The sequence below is a fragment of the Chenopodium album genome, chromosome 5, assembly GCF_948465745.1.
Source record: "Chenopodium album chromosome 5, dcCheAlbu1.1, whole genome shotgun sequence".
NCBI classification, from domain to species: domain Eukaryota; kingdom Viridiplantae; phylum Streptophyta; class Magnoliopsida; order Caryophyllales; family Amaranthaceae; genus Chenopodium; species Chenopodium album.
The window spans coordinates 74156299-74171902 of NC_137838.1; the positions used below are offsets into that span (position 1 = coordinate 74156299).

Consider the following 15604-nt stretch of genomic DNA (forward strand, 5'->3'; position numbering starts at 1 on the left):
TTTCGGCAGTCCAAAATAGATAAACCCCAATGCCTTCTTCAGTTCTTCCTCTTTCCACATTAAAATTTCCCAAAACCCTAGATTTTGCAATTGAAGCATGAGCCTTCAATTGTTTCGCTCATTTCGCTACTGCAGCAAAGTCATTCATGGTCGTTCATTCCTCTCCTCTTTCTCAACACTGGTATCTCTCTCTCTCTCTCTCTCTCTCTCTTCTTTTCTTCCTTTTTTTATTTTTGAATTATTGAATGATTTTAGTGCAAATTCCGATATTATAATTAGCAGAAATTGCCAGAATTTAAGCATTTTGTCTGCTTTATTTCTGATTATCATTATTATGCAGAACAAATTTTGTTAGTATTTTTTTTTTTTTTTTGATATATTAAAGCTTATAAAACCGAGCACAACTTTAGCTAGTGTACATAGTTTTGGTATTAATCTCCCCAAATTTCGAATAATAAGGATTGACGTTGGTTGGGGATGAATAGAGAATGAAATATACTTTCAAATACGAAAGAATGAGTAGTTGAATGGCAAAAGTGCTCGTTTAATGACCGATAGGAAGCTTTGTTCATGAAATCATTAATGATTGAATTAAGTTTGGAAGTTTTCATTAAACGCGTTAGATGGTCAAAACAAAAACGAGAGGAAGACAAAGAAGGAAAAATTACTCGTTTTTTTTTAAAAAAAATCAATGAAGAATTAAGTTAATGGTCACTCCGTGTATTGTGCGTCCAAAATTCAACTGATACATTCATGGTGAGAAAATTATCATCTTGTCTATGTGAATAATCGATTAATTGGTTTGTTAGGAAGTATTGAACCTTTGACCATCACAAAGTTGCCGATAGTGTGTTGTCATTATGTGTAGTAGAAAATTTGTCCCTGGAGATCCAAACCATGGTTTCCCCACCTTGTTGTTGTGGAAGTGTTATTCACATTTCACATAAAGTGCTTTCAACTAGTTATTTGTCATTTATCACTTGATTATATGCTTTGGTCCTTTGTTTATATTTTATTTGTCTCAAGTCATTTTTCTTGTACTTTCTCAATCCATGATGTTAGACGTATAAAATTAACTTTAACAAGTATTTCACGTGATAGAATCCCATATATTCGATGCCTCGGATCTTTTGTACCAGTCACTTGTGATGTCATGATTTTGATAACTGATTTACTGTAATTATTGGAACTACCATCAACTGTCACTTTTGTAATATTGTCCTTCACCTTTTTCCTGATTTGTTTGTCTCTAGCAGATCTTACACGATTCTATTAATTATTTGTCATTTGAGTATGTGTTCTATATTCTTAGCTATATTGATAGGTAATGCATACTCTATATTTTTCAGCATTGGGAACCTGAAAGCTGCACTCCTTCCGACGACTTACAGGCCTGCTTTCCATCTGCTATAGGTATAGTGCCTCAGGCTCTCTTAACTAGCTTTGGTTATAAACCAGTTTGCCAGATCTTAACTTGTTGATTTATGTTTAATGGCTTTTGTCTGTCTTTCCCTCATAAGCAGCAATTTCAAGTTTTACTTATTTTTTATTTCAAATATGATTTTTCTCAGCTATAACACACAAATAAGGCTAATGTCCTCTAGTGGAAAAACTCTTTTGCCTTGTGATTTGCTCTATTTAGTGTTTCCTGTAGAAATGATTGGTAGCAAGCTTCTGAATGGAGGAAGTAAAATCTGTAAATCCCTTGTGAAATATTGACATCAAAAGTTTGCTAGGAATTAGCTCAGGTCAGAGAGATTAGGAAGATGATTAAGCAGAAAAAAATTAGCTAAGTACCAGATATTCGTATTGATGATCAGAGTAATCAAACAATACAATCACTCTTCATTCGAGAGGAAGAGCAGCTCTCCAAAACTAAGCAAAGCTTAACAATATTTTCAGCATGATCATTATTCCTCCTAATGAGGCCTATTTATAGAAAAAGTCTCATAACTAACTCTAACTTATTCCTCAAGACACTACTAATAGGCTATGACTAATGTGCCCCTCCCTCAAATATTGATTCCTTGCATTCTTGTTTGCAGATGATGCATCAGAAATAGAATTTGATGAACTTGTAGATGACAGAGCTGCTAAGGAGAAACACACTGCATTGCATGGTGCTCTAACACAACTTGCGAGTGAATTTGGGAAAGAGTGCAGGCTATCTTTGCCAAATTTCTTTATTCCGCGTTGCGCTTCAGTGATATCCACAGGGTCCTTAAAGCTTGACCTGGCTCTTGGGATAGGAGGTTTACCAAAGGTATTGAATTAAGTGGATATGACACTCTCATCTAGCATACTTTGGTTTTATGAACTCATTTTTCTTTAAGGTTTGGAGATTCATGTGAGTGGATAGGATCTAGGTTGAATGATTGATTGGACCTAGATTTGGCCAAAATGCCTGCCCATTCCCTATCTAATCAAATCTGAATTGCACCAGAGATAAAATAACATGTTTTTGAGCCAAACCTAATTGTTCCCTTATCAACTAAACGTGCTCAAATTTTGATCTGATCAAAATTAACTGAATTCATACTCCCACCCTTTCGGAAAATTGAATTGCTCCCTTGGACACACAATTAAGAAAATGATGTGCGTGGAGCATAAATGAGTTGTTTAATGTAAAGTTAGTGGATTTATTTTAAATTGTTAATTTTGTTATAAAAAAGGTTACGCGAGAGTAGGAGAAGTTGGTGACTACAATTTAGTAATTGTGCTCCCTTTCCAATTATGGCACTGTGCAAATTATTCTTAAACAGCCAAAAGTGGAAAGTGTGTCATTATTCTGAAATAAAGGGAGTATTATTTAATCGAGAATAAACCCCCAACTGCATTGATTCTTTCACATGTTTTTGGTTTTGTTACAATCTTTAATAGAATTCTCGCTTAATATGATCAGTACACCTATGCCAAGTTGATAACCACTTTCTTGTTGATGTGTTATGGTTTGATCAGAATTTTCAATTTGACAAATTACAAAGGTTTGACCTCCTTTGAATTTATTAACTTTTTAACCATGAAGACGTTACTAGGTTCATGAATTTGTACTGAATGACAAGTTTTAAATATTTTTCCCCCTCTTTCAAGGAGATGGAAGTGTTATATTTTTTCCCACTAAAAAAGATCCTCATCTTCCTCAAGAGAGTTTTATTTGTTGAATAGGGGAGAATTGTCGAGATTTTTGGAAAGGAAGCCTCTGGAAAAACAACACTTGCACTTCATGTGATTAAAGAAGCCCAAAAGCTTGGAGGTATGAAGTGTCTCTCATTCTTCCATAATTTTTCTTCTTGTTGGTAACAAGTCATTTTATGGCTGTTATTTCACATCCATGTTTCACAATAACAGCACGCCTGCTCACCTTTATAATTAGTGAGATTTGTGCAACTCTCAGTCTAGTTTGACATGATATGTTTATTCTGTTTTGGTGTTTTGAAATCTGAGCAGGGTTGTGGCCAAATTAAATATCCAATCCAATCTGAAAAAAAATTGATATCCTATCCAAAATATCCGAATATTATAAAACCAAATCAGACATCTGTTTTTTCGGATCACATATCTTATTTTTTCCGGATATTTAAAAATTTGAAAGGTGATTGCTTAATATTTTACTTTTAATAAAATTTTATTTTTGTCTTAGAAAATGTAAAAAAAAAAAAAAAAAAAAAAAAGGATATTTTGGATGTCCGAAAATTATAAAAGGCAATCCAAAAATTCTTGTGGATAACCTGGGGATAGTCTTATGAGGCAGTTTCTTGTGGTAGTTGAATACTCTTCTGATATGATTATCTACCAAATTTCCTATGCTGTGTTTCTTTAATTATACATGCTATATGTCCTGTGAGCTTGGTGATTTATCTCTGTTTATCTGGAGTCCAATGGATAACATCCTTAAAAAAAAATTCCCTTGCAGGTTTTTGTGCATATCTTGATTCTGAAAATGCTATGGATCCCATGCTTGCTGAAGCCATTGGTGTTGATACAAAGAATCTGCTTATATCATGTCCAGATTCTGCTGAGAACATGCTTAGTGTAGTTGATAAATTGACCCAAAGTGGGTCATTAGATGTGATTGTGGTTGATAGTGTAAGTGATAACCTTCTTTTATGTTTTCTTATATTGTTTATTATTAACCTGTGTTGCTTTGCTCTTCGGTTGTAAACTTGTAATCCTATATAAATGCTATGTATCCTGATTTTTTTTATCTGTATGTTTGTCCCCAAATTCTTCCTTTCACGAAAAAAGACCACTTTTTTTTTTTTTTTACTGAATGTGGTGCTTGATCTTAGGATTATGCAGGTAGCAGCTCTTGTTCCACAGTGTGAGCTTGATGGTGAAATTGGAACTGGTGAACCCGATGCCCTTTCAAAAATAATGACCAAGGCACTCAAAAGGATTCATTACTCATTATGTCGATCAAAAACACTCATCATATTTCTTAATCAGGTTGGATTCTCATTGACTCTTGTAAATTGATTTCTGCGTCCGCAAACAAATTGGTGCACTTTGTTTTGGCTCAGAGATTAAGAAAATTTGCTAAATGTGAGAAAATTTTTTGGAAGCGGGTTGAGAGAGAATGTATAAAGTAAAAGATAGTGTTGGGATAAACCCCCCAAAAAAAGGTGGGTATTTTTTATTTATCCCAGCACTATCTTGTGGAATAAAATAGGGTAGAAAGGGGCCAGGGATTTTTTTTTTTTTTTTTTTTTTTGTTTGTTGTGGAATTGACTAGAGGGAAGACCATAAGAGGATGCTTTTTGGATTTTCAAATTAGGCAATTGTGCTATGCATTTAAGGCTTAGGTGGTATTTTTGCATTTTTTTTATTCTTATTATTACTTGTATACTCTCCATTCTAACTAGAATATCCTTTATTTCTTGATGTAATTTCATTGGTCTAGGTAAGATACAGTCCAAGATCCAATCAGGGTCCTGGTATGAGGGATGAGATAACTTGTGGTGGGAATGCCCTGGGATTCTATGCTGCCGCACGATTGAGAATTTCAAGAACTGGACTATTAAAGCTGAATGATGAGGTCAGTTGATTAAAACAATGAACAAGTTCATATATTGTTTTGTAATTGTGCTCAGCGCAATCTAAAGAATTTCTTGAATCGATTTTATGTGTTCAAATCCAGTGAGTTGTGCAATATTGATTGGTGAATGGTTATAGCTTATATCCTACAGTGTTGCAGCAGTTGCTTCAGTTATTTTCAATTTAGGTATTATGCAGTTGATTCTTTCTCTTCTTAATAGGGCTGCAACTGATCACATTAACTGATCTTTCTATTCTTATCTGAATGAGTTATAGAGGCTCTTAAGGGATCCTTTCCCTGCATTTAAATTCGTCCACTATCTTTGAGTGTAACTTAATGGTTGGTTGTTTTTTCCTTTGATCTTGACATTAGTCAACAATGAAATTACTCCGTCATGCTTATAGAGTAAAGAAAGCAAGCAACTCTAGAAGCCAGATATGTCATTTTTGTTTTCAGTGTTTAAGTTGACTTTGAGATGGCATTACATGTAATTTGTACACGAAAACTTGTCTTTTTTCACTAATTATGGAATATCTATAATTCTCATCTCATGTCTTGATCTGAGACATGAGTATTTATTCTCTCATATCAAGATGGAACATTTTGATATTATATTTGTGTTTCAGTCCATTTAGTTTGAAAATTCTCCTGTCACTGAATTGTTTATTATATATGTGCTTAAGGTGACTGGCATCAAGATATGTGTTCAAGTGATGAAAAATAAATTAGCACCAGGAATGAAGAGCACTGAATTGGGAATTAACTTTGGAAGAGGATTACGCTTTGAACCTGAGGTCTTAGAATTGGCTATTGAGCATGGTCTGATTATAAAGCAAGGTGATAGTTATCTGATTGAGGGGGAATCTGTTAGCAGTGAGCATGCTGCTGAAAGATATTTGGCAGAAAATGAGGTAGTTTTGGAGAAAGTGGTAATGGACTTGAGACGTCAGTTATTTGACAGGAATTCCTGATTGCCTTGTATAGTTGTATCATTGGTTTGATAATCTTTGCTACACTTGATTATTACTGTGAAGTCAGCAAGTCACTGCTATCCTGTGGTAACATTGCTAGAGGATCCGTGTGAAGCATGTATTACTACTATTCGTCTCCTTGGGGCAGGTGTTAATCGGATTCGGATGCTCTCCTCTATCTAGGAGTTAGAAAATCAGAACTGTGGTTTCAGGAGAATTTTAGTGTTTCAAACTGTGCTCTTGTCTGATCCTGCTCTGTGTAATGAAGCTGATTCTTTCATGGAACAAAGGGGTCCATTAAATTTAAGTGTTTCTGCAGAACCTTCTACCGTGTCGAGCTCTTGTTCTTTTTTTTTTTTTTTTTTTTTTTTTTTGGTAGGTTAATGAACCTCCCTCCCTTGTATTCCCCTTTATTTGAAACGATACAATGACATCAATCTTCAGCGCTGTGCATTTGTATCTAAATACAAGTACTAGATTAGGATTGCTAACATTATTGCTTGTGTAATATAACCAACTCTGTTCCTTACAAGCCTTTGTAGAACTTTGAAAATGCTAGATCTTGTACTTCATTATGTTTTGTGCGTTATGTCCTCTCATTTTTTGGTTGTACCGTGCTTTTATGAGAATTTCATCTAAGTTTGTCATTTTTTATGTACGTTATAAAATTTTCTTTGGGTGTGAGTTTCCGCGCCCAAATCGTATCTTATACCATTGTGTAGATTGTGTATCATACGAATCATACCTATGGTGCCCTAAATGAATATGTTTCAGTTTCAGATTATGTGGTGATGTTACTCCTATATTTTCTCCTGCCTGTCCCTTCTATCATTGGCATCTTCTATGTTTTGCTGTTATTTCTGGTAGATCTTAACTGTCTTGCTGTTGCAATCTGTTATACTATAACTAAATCTTTTGGAAGCTAAAAATAGTATGTCTGTAATAGGTAGATTTTAGCTGTGTTATTATGGATGACACGGTAATAATAATGTAGTTACTCCTTTGTGTTGGTATATGAGGGGAGTTTAGGTCCTGTTTTATATGGGTCATGCAAAATATTTTTCCCCCCTCAGGAATTCGAGCTGTACCCTCGAACCCTGTTGAAAGATAGGGGTGCCCTTGGAACTCGAACACAGTAAGGAGCGGAGGATTCCTCGGCTAGTCCATCAACCATGATATTGCTCGTCATTGGACTTCTCTTAGCTTTTAACTTGCAGCAATCAGGTCAGTTTCATCATCGTTGTCGATATTTATCATCATCAAAATTAGTCTTTCTTACATTATAGCATCAATGGAGATTAGCCTAGATAATTTTGGAATTGAACACAAATTATATGACATAAAGCATATACTATGTATTAATGTCATAAGACTTAAATAGGAATGATCCAACCTGAATTTTGGAGGCATGATTTATTGTTATTATTTATGTATTTGTTTTTCTCTTCATGCAGAGGCTCAAGTTGGAGTTTGTTACAAAACACCAGGAAAGAATGAAACACCCCCAGTAGAAGCTATAGCTCTTCTGGAAAGACATAATATAAAACGAATTCGACTGTATGAACCAAATCAAGAGACCTTAACAGCCCTGAAGAGTACAGACATTAAAGTTTTGCTTGGCGTACCAAACTCAGTTCTCTTACCCCTTGCCAATGACCCTGCTGTAGCTGAATCGTGGGTGCAAACTAATGTCAAGGCCTACTCTCCTGATGTTAAATTCAAGTACCTCATTGTTGGTAATGAGATAAGCACTAACAATATGAATAATCCCTTGTCCTTCGTCCTCCTAAACGCCATGCAAAACATCCAAAATGCACTGGCTAAGCAAGGATTAAGATATATCAAGGTAACAACCGCCTTTGACACTTCAGTCCTTAAAAATCCATTTACTGATCGTCCATCAAACATCTCCTTCGTGGTTGAGGCTCTCTTGTTCCTGGATCCCATCCTGAAATTTCTGTTGGAACATCATGCTCCTGTAATGGTCAATATATACCCTTACTATGCCCATATTCTTAATCCAACTGGGTCAACACTTGACTATGCTCTTTTCAATGCCTCTGGTGGAAACTTGTTCGCGGACTTGGTGGATTCCATGTACTCAGCCTTAAAGAAGATGGGTTATGACTCAATCAACGTCGTTGTGGGAGAGACTGGCTGGCCCTCAGCTGGTGGTGTTGCTGCGAGTGTTGAGAATCAGAAGACCTACATCAGTAAACTGCGTAAGCAAATAAAGAAAGGTACACCGATGAAGCCTAAGAAACATATTGAAACTTACTTGTATTCTGTGTTTGATGAGGATATTCAGGGAGTACCTGAAGTTGAAAAACATTGGGGCTTATTTACTCCTAACAAAGAATTTAAGTTCGAGTTTTCCGGACCATTGGACTAGCTTAGTTAAGGTTTCCTTCCATGTTTGTACATGTTAATAAAATTTGTGCTTACATTTTTTGCTGTTAATTGATTTGGTTGCAGAGTATTTACTGATCTGTTTATTATGTATCCCTGTTGGAATAAATATGAAGTACAAATTTATATCATTAACTAGGAATCAGGTTGTTTAAATCAATTTCAGGGCAAGCCGAAAGTAATAAGAATAAGGTGAAGAGAACAAAGCCTAATTTTGGGTCACATAACTCACATTAAGTTTTGGGTCGGGCTGATTCAGGTAGACTTTTGGATCATGTAATTTTGAACGTAGTTTGGGTAGTTCCGATTGAGCAATCAGACAAGTTAGTTTTGTCAAGTCTTTACTAGTCATCATTGATTCAATTCATAGGAGAAGCCAATGTCTTCAGCCCTTCAGTAGCACAGGAACCAGTAAAAACAACACAATTAACTTTCTGCCAAACAGAATGTACATTGGTAGTATTGGATGATTTCATCAAAGAAGAAGAATATATATACCATTGCAGAGGTCACCCCCAACCATCTAATCGAAGTCGGAAAAAATTGACAACAAATAAAACAAATGTATTAACACCAAGAAATTCTATACCACTCTCAAACAACCACAACTCTTTGACACTCAATTTTACAGTATTAACTTTGTACTATGTGTTAGTCAAAACAAAATTTTTCACTCTTTTGTTTCATCAAATCCCAAGAGAAAACAATCACAAACCAAAATTTTCATGACAAAATGAGCCCAATAAATAAATAAAAAGGAGAATTTCATCAATTTCCAAACTTATTGGTGAAGAACTCCCATTCTTTAAGATAATATTCTAGGAACAATTTGTCCTTCCAAGTGCACTGGACTCACCATTGTAATAAGACCAAGAAGAATGCAGCCTACTCTTACACGGCGATCCATATTGCTCGAAACATGTATCAAGGTACCCTAGCCTTTGTCGCGGTGTACTCAATGACCTCATCTTTGCCTTGGCTGATTCTGTCACAGCCATGTAAGTAGGAAACATGGTAGAGTTGGATAGCTGAAAGTCGTCGATGCCTTGCTTTAGCCTCGTGTGAGAAAATGATCTTCTAGGATGTGAATATGGGGAGCTCACTTCCTCTGTAAAATCCTGTTTTGCTAGATTTGTAGCCCTTGATTTGACCCTCAAGTGTGTTCCTAAGTCCCAGCTCCTTGCATTTGGATGTAACTCTAAGATAGCGCCTTTTGAATGTCCCTTGTCACGGATATCTTCCTCGTTCCATTGTTTTCTTAGGCATGTTTTTCCTTCATTGTTTCGGTGTGGTAGTGCTTCTTCAAGTATTTGAGAACATTTGCTCTCCTGTAAAATGTCCTTGGAATTTAAGTTCTCATTTTTTCCCCTTGATAAACATTTATGGTCCACTTGGTTGACGTACTATGCCAATTTGTGTGTGTACAAATGAAAATTCATTATTTATTATTGCCTACCAAACGGGTTGTTAAGAGTTATAGGAAAAGTAAGAGTGTTAATTACCCGATGAGAGAATGAATATTGCTTCATTCGCTCTCTTCTAAAGACGGCCTCTTGCTTATGCAAGTATATGGATTCGATCTCCTCCTTTGAAAACAAGCTGTCAGTCCATTGCCTCTGGCTCTTGCATTGAAGCTGTTAAACATGAAAAAACAATATTAGCAAAGAAAATGCTAAGCTAAAACTGATTTAACAGCAAGAGCCGCACTACCTTGGAATTTTCTCCTACTATGTTCTTTGTGCTAGGAGATTGATCAATTACACTAGGAACTCTTATTGTATGAACTACCTTTGTGGGATTTACACACTTCAAATGCTGAAGTTTTGTGCTCACTCGACGCCTCACAGCTCGTCCTCGTGCTATTGCTTGTATTCTTACCACTCCTTTTAGTGCTCTCAGTGCCTTCCTTGCCTGAAAGTTCACTCAAATCAATCTCAAATTAGCCATTTCAAAAAAAATGCAAGGGAGGGAAAATTAATAGGGACTTTAGCATTAAAAGAAGTCAAATATTCAAACATAAATCGTGATTCTATATTAAAATATCGCACTTTAAATTAGCAGCTCGGCTTTGTTCACTTCAACTGATATCATATTGAACAAAACTAACTATAAATCTATGAGTTTATTTTTTTACTGATTAAAACTAATTTTTATAACTCGAATAAGAATAAAACGAGACCTTAAGGGTTTGTTCACAATAATTGAACTGAACTGATTGGAGCTGTAATGAACTGAATTGAATAGAGCTAAAATGAATATTTTATGAGAAAAGAAAATTAGAAATTGAGCTGAACTGAACAAGACTGAAATTAAGTTGAAGTGAATATGTCCTAGGTGGGTAATAAAGATGCCACGAATGTTGAAGTGGTCTATAGAGGTCTTACAAGGTATCCCCTGAAAGAAGTCTGAATTTTGATGGCAGCCAAGTATTGAACCTCTCTTTCATGCTGTCGTAACGACGAATGTCGGGACACACTTGTGAGCCGGACTACCTCCGCAGCTGCCTGAGCTGCAGCAACTGCAGCCTCAGCAGCCGCGGCGGTGGCCCGAGCAACATTCATTGCAATCTTCCTCTGCTCATCTCTGGCTTCACTTAGTGACTTTTCTTGTAATGTTGTTGATGTTGCAGGGAGTTGTTTGAACCTAAATCTATTAAAAATCCAACCCCAACTCTTTGGCTTACCCTGAAAAAGTTCAGCAATTTAATTTAATCATTACATTAACTAATTAAATTTAGTGATCAAATAATGGGTAGTTGAAAAATAGAGGAAAATTCAAAAGAACAAAATTTATGTACCTTTTTTGCTTTTGGTTTGGATTCACAACTTATTAGATTCTTGACAAGATTAAACCACCAATTCTTCTTAGCCATAAAGATTATGGACAAATTAAACAAACCAATTAATTTCCTGAAAAATTAAGGAGAAATATCAATACCCATTTGTAATTAATTAAAGGCTTAAAGCATTTACATAAATAAATAAATAATAATAAAAAAAAAAAGTATGTAAAATTAATAATATAGACTCAATAATTGTATTTCTGTTGCATAAAAAGGCACTTTAGCAATTCTATCCAAATTCCACTAAAAAGGAAAAAGTTGAAGACACTAAGAAACTTCACATGAAGACTTTATTGCAAAATCTCATCAAAGAGTAATATTCAAGTAACATACCTTAGTTGATAAAGTAATGGGAGTAACTCGGGGTCGAGTAGCAACACATAAGACTAGAGATAGATAAAACCCGTCAACACCAGTGTAGACAGTGTCACTTGTAACTCTCGAAACACCAAAATAAAACGACTCGAAAATCTACTAGTCAAAGTAAAGAAAATATAACATACTTGTATTATTATAAGCTATATATGATATTGGACCGACCCTAAAAATTCTGTTGTTGGGTTGAAAATTATGCCAAAAAAAGAGGCACAAAAAATAGAGTGAATAAATAAAAGAATTGAAGTGGAAGAAGATGTATCTACCCTTTGATGTTTGGTGTGACAAAAGAAAAGAAGAGATGTCATATTTCATTCTCTCTCTTTCCTACTTATAACTGCTTAAGAGAAGAGAAGACTAGTTCCAACCTTTTTTTTTTGTTTGTAAAATAGTCTATTACCTACGGCGGACCACACTGTACTTTCCCAAGTCAATCATAGGAGTTATTCATTGCTGCCAATGTGTCCTTTTGAATGATCACTTTTTTAGAAAAAAAAAAATTATTTTTCTTATGAAAAATTGTTTACACAACTAAAAAATGCAAAATTTGTTGATTTTGGAAAGAGAGAAGAAATGGTTCTTTGAATAGTAGTACTCTACTTTTTTGGCGTTAAGTTGGTTGGAGTTTGTGTCTAGTTATTATAACGGTGAAACGGATAGAAAATTAAGTTAAATATATAAAGTATAATTTGTAAAGCTTTGTATATTACGGAGTAGGAAATAACATTATTTATGATCACTTGATCTACTATTACATGTATTGACGTATAGTTGTATACCCTTTCATTTTACACCCAGTGATGAAAAGATAACATAGGGATTAGGGAGTGTATATGTATCAATTAGTTGCAAATTGGGGGGACACATTTAAATCATTCTTATGCTAGTTATTGTTAGAAGTTAGTTGTTAGGGCCTGTTCTCATTGACTGAACTGAACTGAACTGAATTGAGTTGAACTGAACTGAGCTGAACTAAACTGAGCTGAACTGAACTGAACTGAAATGAAATGAATATTTTATAAGAGAAGGAAATTAGGAGCTGAGCTGAACTGAACTGAACTGAATTGAATTTGAACGTATAAGAACATGCCCTCAAAGTAGTTGTTTAGGCAAGTGTGAAGTTTTTGAGACAAATTATTATCCTAGACGTTGTTACGGTAGTTTATGCTAGATATGAAGTATATGTACTATGACTCTAGTAATATTCAAAATTCATGTAATATTTTACTTATTCAACATATAATAATAAAATTTACACCAAAAGTTATTGTCAGGACATCTATCCTACTATATAAAAATCTTATTAATCTAGATAAATTCTCATATTTTAAACATATTAATGATTAAAATCAACAAGCATTAAACCTATACATAAGTTAAAATATGATGATTATTATTCCTCAAAAATAAGATGAAAATTATTATAAGATCAGATTGAGAATATAATATTGACAAATAGAATGTTTGTTACAGAAATTAATATGACTTTCTCAAAATCAGGACACACCAATCACTTTAATAATGGACTAAATAGGGAAAAAATTATAATATTTTTAATTAAAAAAAAACTTTATTTTTATTTTCCAATAATTTAGAAAGTAGTGGTGTCAGATGTAAAGATGAAGCTAAAAAAAAATGCATGTGGGTGTAGGGAAGCTTAGGGCAAAGTGATGTAATGTCTTTAAGCCTGAAAAACAAACATTCAACCAAAAACTCATTATTATAGTGATGTAACTTCCTACCTTAATTTGACTAACATTTGATTCAGTGAAGAATTTGATTGCTGCCAAAATCCATTTGCAGGATTAATGCTAATTACAGATTTATTCTTTGTACATCCAAAATATATGGCGTAACACCATGTCCTCCCATGTCTTATGAGTATGGCATCCGTTACGTAGTACAATTAGCTGCATGTTATTGGTTGAGAATCGGGATGGATCAGAGAAGGTAAGTGATAGATTATACAACATATTCCCGAACTTTAACTATTAGCATAACCTTTTGATTGACTTGGTTCATTAACATGATATTCAGAACCAATATCATGTGACCTTTTAAATCTGATCTGCCCTACACTTTCAAGTGGAACATTTCGTGTAAGGTATGTGGAGGGTCTATGTTGCATCTAAACTTCAAGTACAAAAGAGTCTTATATGAGAGGGCGTGTTGAACCTATATACACATTGTTACATACTTTTAAAAGCAAAAATATCACTTTCTTTATTGTATCTTTAGTTACATTTCGTGGCCAACTTCAAGCTTCCAACTCAATAGAAACTTGATGATATAATTATGAACTTTGAAAGTTAATTATGAGAACTAATTAAGTAGCTTAATAACGTCCAATAATGATCAAGCTAAGGCCTTCCAAAAAAGTGGGGTATAGTACTTGAAAAAGACTTATAATTACTGTTTTAAGAAAAATCAAGACACGTGAAAGACTATCCACCCTTGTGTTTAGACCCACATCTTGTAATTGCAAGAACATGCTCTAATCTTACACATTGCATCATAATTTAAAATTAGTGATTATGACAATTATAAAATTGGCACTTGACTACTTGAGTTGTAACATCATAAATTGTTGCTATTATTTAATTCAAAAGTCAGAATATTTTGAATTTTGTAGGTGAATTTATAAAATAGTCTTAATTGATATAATTTGTATAAATTAAATTAATTTAATTAATTAAAGTCAATTAAATATTTGCTCAAATGATGTGATATCTATCTATAGATTATGGTCCATGGATGTCTTTTGAGCTGTACCAAAATTTTCTAATCCCCAAAAGTCCTTTGCAATAAAGTTTTAACTAATAATGAATGTTTTATTTATTTATGTTCTTCAAAGTATGACTACTCCTTACTCCTTAGTTTCTATCATGTGGTACAAGTTGATGTAAATGGATCAAACTTATAAAAATATAATGACAAAACAAAATTTTTTGGAACATTATTGAATTCATTTGAAAGGATGGTTATGGGTTGGATTGGAGTTACTATATATAGGAAGTCCCAATTGGTTTTTTTTTCCATAAAAAGTTACTCTAGTTGATTGATGAATAATTAAATTGAATTCTGGTTATGAATTGAAGGTTCTTATTATTGGAAAGTATTTTGTCTATCCTAGGTAAAGGTAGAAATAAAAATGGATCGTTTCAATTACATTTCAATCAAATCAGGTCGAAACTCGTAATACACGACAAACTTAAGTTGTTTAGAAATCATATCTAGTTTTATTGGGTCATGTTTATTATTTGAATTTGAGTTTAATTCTAATCTAAGTTATTTTTACTTTAGTCCTATTGAACTTCGAGTTTGATTAATACTAAGTAAGTAGGGTTCATCATAGGTAGAGCTCTCAAATCCCGACCCGACCCAACCCAACCCAACCCATCCTAATTTCAAAATCGAGTCACTAAAGAAAATCGAAGCTAACTCGACCCAAACGACCCGAAAATCAACCCAATTTGACCCACTTGTCATAATTTGTATTAACTCAAACGATCCAAATCACCCGAACCAAATAAACAACCCATATGACCCAAAATTAACTCGAACCTGACCCGTTGATCTGATTTGACTAGGTAACTCACAAGTTATCTTGACATGTCAATATTTAGGACCTGTATGTTCTTTTCAACTTAATTTCAGTTTAGTTTAGTTCAGCTTAGCTCCAATTAGTTCAATTCAGTTCAGTTCCTAATTTCTTTCTCATATAAACAATTCATTACAGTTCAGCTCAGCTCAGTTTAGTAAATCAGAACAAGCCCTTAGTTGTTCATGATTTTCAAGTTTAAGTTGGAATTGACAAACAAGCACAATTAATACCGCAACATAAAAAGAAACAAAAACTGATTGAGGAAGTACCATTATATATATATTTTTATTATTTTATTATATTTGAAAGAAGAATATAATAATCATTCCAAATTGAATCAAATAAACAGTTCACATAAATTAAAGGTC

At 34.0% G+C, this 15604-nt stretch overlaps 3 protein-coding genes across 4 annotated transcripts; 2 read left to right on the forward strand and 1 right to left on the reverse strand.

Annotated features, from left to right (window-relative positions):
* The first annotated feature begins 10 nt into the window (after nucleotides 1–10).
* Nucleotides 11–6318, forward strand: LOC145631041 (DNA repair protein recA homolog 2, mitochondrial-like). The gene is made up of 8 exons (XM_081683147.1): nucleotides 11–181; nucleotides 1350–1413; nucleotides 2046–2263; nucleotides 3166–3253; nucleotides 3914–4086; nucleotides 4300–4446; nucleotides 4901–5035; nucleotides 5719–6318. Exons 1-8 carry the CDS (start codon nucleotides 98–100, stop codon nucleotides 6004–6006), a joined length of 1197 nt encoding a protein of 398 aa, XP_081539273.1. The 5' UTR covers nucleotides 11–97; the 3' UTR covers nucleotides 6007–6318.
* Nucleotides 6319–7178: 860 nt separating this feature from the next.
* Nucleotides 7179–8117, forward strand: LOC145633146 (glucan endo-1,3-beta-glucosidase, acidic-like). Its single transcript, XM_081685426.1, has 3 exons — nucleotides 7179–7230; nucleotides 7461–7984; nucleotides 8112–8117. Exons 1-3 carry the CDS (start codon nucleotides 7179–7181, stop codon nucleotides 8115–8117), a joined length of 582 nt encoding a protein of 193 aa, XP_081541552.1.
* On the reverse strand, nucleotides 7231–11573 carry LOC145631042 (protein IQ-DOMAIN 12-like). Of its 2 annotated transcripts, none has more exons than XM_081683148.1 (6): nucleotides 11213–11573; nucleotides 10800–11099; nucleotides 10126–10326; nucleotides 9918–10049; nucleotides 9272–9743; nucleotides 7231–8211 (listed from the first exon to the last, which is right to left on the reverse strand). In XM_081683148.1, exons 1-6 carry the CDS (start codon nucleotides 11285–11287, stop codon nucleotides 8171–8173), a joined length of 1221 nt encoding a protein of 406 aa, XP_081539274.1. In that variant the 5' UTR covers nucleotides 11288–11573; the 3' UTR covers nucleotides 7231–8170. The 2 variants fall into 2 exon arrangements, with proteins under 2 accessions (XP_081539274.1, XP_081539275.1); XM_081683149.1 differs by having other exon boundaries at nucleotides 7231–8186; nucleotides 10204–10326; nucleotides 11213–11572.
* Nucleotides 11574–15604: the final 4031 nt, after the last annotated feature.